The 9,211-nt window shown below is 43.4% G+C and overlaps 1 protein-coding gene across 1 annotated transcript in view; it reads right to left on the bottom strand.

The window, feature by feature from the left end:
- Positions 1-367: 367 nt before the first annotated feature.
- SSSCA1 (Sjogren syndrome/scleroderma autoantigen 1) overlaps positions 368-9,211 on the bottom strand; it is a 27,329-nt gene continuing 18,485 nt past the window's right edge. The window contains exons 2-4 of the mRNA XM_018567351.1: positions 9,008-9,156; positions 8,835-8,919; positions 368-709 (exon numbers count right to left, since the gene is read on the bottom strand). Of these exons, the coding sequence (XP_018422853.1) occupies positions 414-709; positions 8,835-8,919; positions 9,008-9,156 (530 nt within the window). The 3' untranslated portion in view covers positions 368-413. The remainder of the gene's footprint in view (positions 710-8,834; positions 8,920-9,007; positions 9,157-9,211) is intronic.

The following is a 9,211-nucleotide window of genomic DNA, read 5'->3' as shown; positions in this document are numbered from 1 at the left end:
GTGTGGGGGGGGGGGGGGGGCATGGCAGATGGACTTCTTTATAAAGGTAACTAACATAAGTGCTTACATCCAAAAGGTTACTTCAACCTGAATGCAAATCTCTAAGCTTAATTCAAATCTACATGAGCAAGTTACTTTTAATGATAAAGCTTACAACAGATTTGTACAATTTTAGTTCATAAAATATAAGAATGACAATATTGACATGACTAGATATAAATAAAGACACCAAGCATGGATAAGCGTGCATAAACTTTATCAATAGTGAAGCTTTTCACTTTGACAGCAGTTATTTTCTCACTAAAACTACTTCACAATACAATTAATAATTTATTGTAATATTAGCCTTCAAAAAAAATAATGCTGGGTAAATAACCTGAAATAATTATGTTTAAAAGCTAGCTCTCCTGGCTTCAGTGGCGAAGGTCTTTAAGAAATCGCAAGCTCTGGGCACAAGAACCAATAAGGGCACATAACTGAGAGCTATATTCAACAGAACTAGTTTCTTTCAGTTGATTTGAGGCCCAGCCAATTTTCTCCAAAAGTACAGCCTCAGCAGAACAGACAGCATCAGAGCCCATGGCGTTTGCATGGACAGGATCAGTGTTTGATCGGGGGAGAGCACAAGAAGAGACATCTGGATCAGGGTCATCCTGCAGAGACAGCTGATGCTCTCGCACTTGGGACAGAGCAGCCTGAGGATTCAGGGCTGAGAAACGAAATAAAGAAATAGGAAACGTAAGGAATAATTATCACACTAACACAGGTAAATGAAAATGGCAGATGATTTTCAGTTAGACTTACCGGTAACTCTATTTTCAATAGTCTTCCAGGAAAGCATTGCGGAGTCTCCTCCCCAAACCACAGGAAACATATCACCCATTTAGAATTTAAAAGGTCCGCTTCTTCACCAGTCCCTCAGTCATCATAAGAACTGAAAAGGAAAACAGGAAAAAAAAAAAAAAAAAGCAAAAAACAGAGAACAGAAAAAAATCACAACACTAAACATTAAAGGGTGGGCAGCTGCCGTCCTGGAAAACTATTGGAAATAAAGTTACTGGTAAGTTCAACTCTGGATTTCCCATTAACGTCTTCCAGGACAGCAATGCAAGAGAATAATCAAGAACTTACCCATATCTTGGCAGGACCACAGCTTGAAGTACCTTTCGACCAAAGCCTTGATCCTCCCAAGAATTGAGATCCAAGCCGTAATATCGGACGAAGGTAGAGAAGCTCGACCATGTGGCAGCTTTGCAAATTCGTTCCGGGGTAGCAACAGCTCTCTGCCCAAGAGGCTGCTAAGGATCTAGTAGAATGCATAGTATTTGAGGTTGAATAAAGACATTAGTCCATCAAGTCCAACCTATTAGGATCTCATTCTAGGAGTACCCGTACCCCTGTATATTATAATGCACATTTACAAAAGAAGGCATCTTCATAGCACTGTGAACCATGCCCTTTTGGCCCAAAAAGGCGCAATTAGAATGAGCTTGGTTTCTTCCAGAAGAAAATTCTGAAGAATTCTTGGGATAAGATGGATAGGAGGGAAGGCGTAACAAAGTAGAAAAAACCCACGGGTTTGATAGTGTATCTACGGCAAATGTAGAGTCTCCTGGATGCATGGAGAAAAATTGATCTATCTTTGCATTTTCCTGTGAGGCAAAGAGATCCACTCCTGGAGGACCACATTTCTCTGACAGGACAGAAAAAATTCCCAGGTTTAAACTCCATTCATCCTGAAGTATTTGATGACGACTGAGGTAATCTGCCAGGACATTGTGGGTTCCCTTGCAGTGAACTGCTGCCAAGGAGGCTAGATTCACTTCTGCCCAGGAAAAAAAAAAAAATTATTTGGCTAGATTCTGCAGGAGACGACTTCGTTTGCCTCCCTGCTTCTTTAGATAGATGACAGATGTAATGTTGTCTGAGAACACTAAGAGATGATGGCCCTTTGGAATGTCTTAAAAGACTGATTGCATTTGCTATCGCTTTCAATGCTCTCCAGTTTGAGGACATTCTTGACTCTCTCTGAGACCACTGACCCTGCGCTATCTGGCTCTCTAGGTGTGCCCCCTACCCTCAGGAGCTTGCATCCATCATCAGCTTTGAGGCCTGAAAAGACCACTGAAGGCCAGACCGAAGACGTGTCTGATTTCGCCACCACCACAAGCTTCTTTCAGACGAAGGAAGGGGGACAACAGAGTCTAAACTGTCCAGAAAACGATTCCACTTTCTTAGAAAAAACTGCTGCAGTGGCCTCTGATAAAATCGAGCCCATTTTTCCACAGGTAAACAAGAGGTCATGAGTCCCAGGACTGACATCAAATACAGATGTCACCAGCACACCGAGACTCTCAAGTCAGTGCAAATCCATTTAATGAAAAATGTCACTCAGAAAATCAGAGACTCTCAAGTCAGTGCAAATACGTAAATGCAGGACTGATATCTCTTAAAGAGACTGGATGATTCCTTTGAAGCTGACTGACCTCTGAGAAAACCCTCTAAATCTTTTCCTGGGGAAGAAAAGTTTTCTGTTCTACTGTATTCAACACATAACCCAGGTAGGTAATTACCTGCAAGAGATCATGAATCTTCGGAAATCCAATCTAGTTCCATCCCAGATCCTGTAACCAATTCTGCGTTACCACTAAATCCCTCTGCAACTGGTTGGCCGAGGTGGCAGACAACAGGGTGTTGTCTAGATAGGGTATGATGTGGATTCCCTGAAGTCTCAAGGGTAACAGAGCTTGCCCCAATACCTTTGAGACTATCCAGGGGGCTGAAGACAGTTGGAATTGGAGAGCTTTGAATTGATAATGGTGTAAAATTGGACCTATTCTCACCGCCAACCTGAGAAATTGTTGAAAGGCCAGGTGAATAGAATGTGAAGATATGCATCTCTTAAATCCAGCGTCACCATGCAGGATCTGGGTTGTAAAAGGGCCCTGACTGAAAAGATAGATTTCATTCTGAATCTCTTGTATTTTATCACCACTTAAGGTCTTTAAGTTGAGAATCAAACACAATTTTCCCGAAAGTTTCTTTACTAAGAAGACGTGGGAGTAAAACCCTTGACCCTCCACCTGCCCTGGAACCTGAGGGAATTCCCTGGTCCCTAACAAGAGACAAAGAGCCTCTGCTTTGTCCGACTGCTTTGGTAGGTTTGGAACAAGACAATGTTCACTCCAACCTGTATCCCTCCCCTATTAGATTCAGGATCAATTGATTGGAGGTAGTATCCATCCAGCGTGGGAGGAATTCCCCCAACCTTCCTCCCAGTGGAAGATAACATTCATTGTGGCTTTGGGAGGGAGGATTAAAGAGAATCCCCGCTCTGCCTTTTGGGCTTATCCTCCTTACCTTTTTGAGGTTTATTCCAGGGTCCTCAAAAAGAACCTTTGAAAAGGCTTATTTTTCGGGAAAGCTCTTTTCTTGTCCGCTGTTCGTTCAAGAATTGTCTCTACTTCAGGACCAAAAAGTAAATGTCATGAAAAAGGGAGATTACATAACCTAAGCTTTGAGGCTGCATCCCCCACCCACGCTTTCAGCCACGAGGCCCGGTAAGAGGAGTTAATAAGGGCTGAGGACCTGGCAGTCATCCTAACAGATTCGGCAGAGGCATTTGAAATAAATCCAACAGCCTTAAAGAGCATTGGAAGAGAGTCCAAGGGCTGTTCCCTCGGAGTTCCTGCCAGCAAGTGGGTCTTCAATTGAGAGAGCCAGAACTCCAAAACTTTTTAGCCACACAAGTAGTGGCGAAGGCAGGCTTAGGATTCATAAGAGAAGAGTCCCAAACTCTCTAGGATTCATAAGAGAAGAGTCACAAACTCTCTAGGATTCATAAGAGAAGAGTCACAAACTCTCTAGGATTCATAAGAGAAGAGTCACAAACTCTCTAGGATTCATAAGAGAAGAGTCACAAACTCTCTTGAGCAAGATCTCCATCTTATTGTCCATGGGCTCTCCGAGAACCCCCATGTCCTCAAAAGCCAAGTCTGACTTTTTGGAAACATTAGCCAAAAGGAACATCCAGTTTGGGGGTCTTGTTCCAAACTAAAGCGGGGTCATCGTCAAAAGGGAACCTCTGCTTAAGATTGCTAGACCTAAGGGGCTTTTTCTCTGGGTCTGCCCATTCTCTAAGAACTGCTTCTGAAAGAACCTTCTGCATAAGGAAAACTTTAGATTTCTTTTGCTGTAATCCCCAATACATGGGATCATGTCTGGAGAGCTGAACACGTTCTTCCTGTATCTCCAAAGTGCTATAAATGGCACTCAGTAAGTCATCTACATCAGTGGTCCCCAACCCCCCGGTATCGGTCCGTGGATCAATTCCTACCGGGCCGTAGGCGCAGCAGCACGGCGCACAGGCGAGCGGCGACTCGCAGTCCTTCGCCTGCAGTTCCGATCCCCCACTCTGCCCGGCGACAGCGTCGTGACCTTCAGCCAATCACAGCGCGGGGCGGCATCACAAAGCGGCAACAGCCAATCAGATCACTCAGTATCGGCCTGTGTCTGTATTTGCGTCTTGTCAGTCCAGAGGAGGTGTCTGTGGTATGTTCAGCCTAGTGCTATCCCTCCCATACTATCTACATCATCTAGAGATAACATATCTGGAAGCACTAGAGGCGTCAGCCTGGTTACTAAATTCCTCTTATGAGTAATTATGGGAGGGACCTGGTTCACTCAGATCCTACTGCTCAGACACTCCTAAAGACCCCACAGGGCCAACATGGCCAAAACCCATAGGAGTGGGTAATGGGACGGTACTAGAACTGGGTTTAAAATTTTATAGAATAGACCTAAACGATTGAAAAGTAACAGATAATTCCTCCTTAACCGTAGACAAAAGTAATAATTTAAGCCAAGTTTGATTGAACAAACAGTGCATTTCTTCGAAGATGCCACCTTCATATTATCTGAAGCCTTAGCCTGCCAAAAGAGTAACTAAAAGCAGGAAATAAGTTCCAATCTACAGCCAAACACCCAGTGCCCCTCAACACCAAAGCACCCTACACCAAGGGACCCCAGGTGGAGAATAAAATCAGAGGTAACAGGAAGGCGAGATTGTAAATACATAATCCACCATACCTGAGCCAGGCTGGTGCCAGAATAACCTGTGTCTGATGCTGTAGAAGACTGCAGAGGTTGCGCAAAGTCCATTATGCGGTGCGTGCTGAGAACAGACTAAACCACCGGCGTCCTCACAGTCACTGAGAGTGGCGCCCGAATATGACCAGCTAAGGCCCTCCCCTTCCTCCTGCACCAAAAGTGAGGCCTGGAACGCATGGCCACGGCGCCCGGAACTGACGTACGCTGTCACCCGTGGAACACTTTCTGAGGACCCAGATGTGACGATGATGGGGGATTGGAGTCTGAATATTGCAGAATAGAATTTGTTTGTTTCCCCAGTCAGAGCACCTGCAGGTCTTAATTTAGAATTGACAGGCCCCCAACACATTCCAACATATCTATAAGCCTTTTATGGCTGTCGTAAAAAGGCATGGCACTAGGCCCTCCATATATTACAAGTGGACATTTTAAAATAAACAAGCAGGTCTGCTAGGCGATGACCTCGCATTCCCACGAAAGTCAAAAACCCTAAGTTGGAAAATCAAGCTACATTTTTTATACTTTGGAATTTGGGCGGTGATAGGTAAACTAAAGGTTCATCTTCCGCCCGTTTGCCCGCCCACCCGTGCCTAGGGGCTGGCTCCGAAACACCCTCCAAAAGGGTCTTAAAAATATTCTGTTGGCAACTAGAGTGGCTCTTGGTTTAAACATCATCGAGGAACTAGAAGTCTGAACATCACAGAAGAGTTCCCCTTCAATCTTTGGACATTATCTGCTGGAAGTCTGCTTGAAGAAGAGCCCTGCAGACTTCCACTTTGCTTCTTGGACTCTGAACTCTGTCAGAACTCACAATTCCAGGACTGTTAAGTATTCTTCTTTTATTCCCTTTTATTTTGCTGTTGTATATATATTGTGTCTTTTTTATTAAATCTTTTTCTCTATATTTTCTGCACAGTTTCTTTTATTAAAGAACGATATTAAAAATCGTTAAGCTTATCTCTACGCTCTAAATACGAACTTAAAGTATCCTTGCTCTCTGAAGAGCGCTACTGTATAGTGAATCCTGTCATATTCCTGTCTGCGAGGACAGCGCTATCACAGGCATTGTTTAAGTGTTTTGAATAGTCGCAGCATTTGCTGGGCACGGTTTGTGTTCCGAAAAACACATGGTGGCAGTGGAAGTTTGTGGGTAGAGGGTTAACTGCAGAGTTAACCAACCCTAGTGACGATCGCTCTCAGTCTGCTGGCCTGAGATTGTGTCCTGCGAGCTGGGAAATCTCTGCGCAGGGTGAGGCTGACAGTGGTATCGCCACGTCCTTGTGACGCCCACGCTCGGTTCAGATTTTGTGTATGGTCACGTGGGCCCTCACCGAGCACCAAAGGAGGAAAAGCCAGTGTACCCCCTTCGTCTGCACAGGATGACTAACTGGAGGTTGCAATCAGGTAGGCATGCCTACATAATGCCAGTGAGATCTGTCAGGCAGATTGGTAGCATAGGAGGGAAGCCCCGGGCAAAAAACTGCAAGATGGAGGCTCCCCTAGCGTTCCAGTGACGCGTTCCCCAGTCTGACCGAGAAAACAAAAAGATTGAGGGATTGGAGAAGAGACGGGTCTTTTAAATTCGAAATGGGTGACATGTTTCCTGTGGCTTGGGGAGGAGACTCCATTTTGCAATGCTGTCTTGGAACATGTTAAATCGGGTAAAAAAAAAAAACTTCAGTATTGGCCGTGGAAGTATTGGAGGTAAAATGAGAATGTGTAAGGAAAAATGATTTGGCAGGATTTCTCCCACCTTTTATGAAAATACAAATCAATACTGTACAATAATTATAGTTAGTCTAGATGGGCCAGGAAGCACACAGCTCTCCAATGAAATTACTACAAAGTACATGGAAATGCAAGATTTTGGCCAATAGGCAGAAACATTTACATACCTTTACAGCATTTGTGAGGAACAGATCGTTTATAAATGTAGATTTATATAAAGGATATTACAGACAGTGATATTTTAGGGACCATGGGGTAGATTTACTGAAGGTAATTAGGCTGCTAACTTTGCAAGGGAATTTTTACTTTGCAGAGGTTTCCCGTTAGTGAATGAGTTGAACCTCTGCCGAGTTCCATATTCCAACCCTGTGCAAGCAAAAATACAGTTTTTTTTTATTTCTTGAACATGATTGGGTATTCTTTGCAAAGTGAATTTTCGGCATATTCACCAAGCTAAGGGAAACTTCCCCTGCAAAGTATGAAAGAAGGGAGGTGTGATATGTATCCCAAGCTTTAACTTGCATCTTCTTTCTTGTCTTATCACAAGTCCCATGAAGCTGCGTACATAGAAGTGCATTTACAATGTCCCCCAATGTCATGTTCTACTCAGCAATCCATTTGTCACTTTTGGCCTGGCCCCTTCTGCTGTAATGCATCACCAGAATGGGACAGAATCCTCTGCCTTGAGCTCAATTCCTTCTTGCACTCCCATCCTTTACATTACATCTCCCTTCCATTCACCCAACTAATGCCATGGAGCTCCTTACTCAGAGCTGATGTACTCACTTCGCCTCTTATGCCAGTTTTAATTCTTAGATCTAAAGTCATTTTTACCAATGATTTTACTATAAAAAAAACCTGCTGTCTTATGTGGAGGTGCTCCCACTTCAAAACATAAGTAATAAATTAAGCAAATGATTATATCTGGCTAAGGGAGGGTGTGCGTTTATAACGTCCTTTCCTGCTCCTCTGCACGATTGGGAACAGTAACGTTTGAAAAATAGTAAATGCAGCATTTTCTGATTCCACCGGACAGTAACACAGGCATTAATGTACCATGCGTTCCAGTGCGAGCGATCGCACTACGGCCAGGGGGCGTGGCTGCTGTGATTGACATCAATTCACCGTCACGCCCCCTCCCACCCCAGAATGCAGTGAGCCAGCCCGGATGCGATCCAGTGGGTTCCGGCACCGAATCGTGCCGGAGCGCAATGGGGCTGGTGTAAACTAGTCCCGAGATGCAAATATTGCTCATTACTCTAGGAACCCCAGGGTTCAACTGAACACTGGTTGAGAAAGGCTGCTCTAGCCACACAGATTACTGTCAGGACTTGCCTCATCAGGGAGCCTTATATAAGTGCATTATCATTCACAACTGACTTGTCTCACACCATTTGGAGATAAGGTTGCTTGAATCTAATGACATGCTCCCCTTAGAGAAGGGGACACAACAGGAATCTGTTCAAAAACATAACATTTTGTCACTTTGAATTGATCTGGAGACACACCACTTCTACACCAAAGGCAAACTTTGGCTGACCATGGTTGTAAAGATGGCTCCCTGAGAATGACGAGTAGGTAAACTGCTGCTTCTTCCTGTTCTGCAGTACTCTAACAAAAAATGTGCAAAAAAATTGCAGTTTGGAAGGATTGGTCACAAACTCAATACTTTGGGCATGTGGCAAGAAATCGAAAGGCTAAGATGTATTTTACTACGTTAAAGATGGGATCTGAAATAAGTGCCACACAAAAAAATTGCCGCAGGTTACTGTATATGGATGTTTAACCAAAATTTTAGTAAAAGGGAATCCAGAATACCAGGATACATTAAAAGCAGTGAAAGAGATAAAGTAGCTCTAGTTGGTGTCTATTATAAAGATCAATATGTCACAAATAATGTAGGAGAGCATGGGGACTCAAAAGAGAAAAATGAAAAAACACATACTAAACTTTCTTTTACAATTTGGTGACACCGTTCCTATCAAATATTGCATTACCTGGGTTGTCTTTTTCAGTATCAGAATCAAGTTCTTGACAAGAGATACAAAGTAATTTCTTCTGTCGGTCCTGTAATAATATAGTCTACCAATTGGCAAGACAAACAAGTTAGTCTTTTACATATCAGCAAAACAGTACATTTTCATTCCACATCAATACATAAATTACTTACCCCACATGTATCACAACTTTCTCCAAGCATTCTGTATCCCTTTAATAGATAATCCCCCATCAATCGGCTAACCTTGTCTTGACGCTCTTGTCGAGCTCTCAAAATTTTCATGTCTGACTCAGATGGGGGAGACCAGTTATCATCATCACCTAATAAAAAGAGGAAATTATGTTGGCTCAAAAATAAAAAAAAAAAAAAAAAAAA

Source organism: Nanorana parkeri, unplaced genomic scaffold (genome assembly GCF_000935625.1).
Source record: "Nanorana parkeri isolate BGI_ZX_2015 unplaced genomic scaffold, ASM93562v1 scaffold1034, whole genome shotgun sequence".
Lineage (NCBI taxonomy): Eukaryota > Metazoa > Chordata > Amphibia > Anura > Dicroglossidae > Nanorana > Nanorana parkeri.
This window is presented reverse-complemented; position numbering and strand designations above follow the sequence as displayed.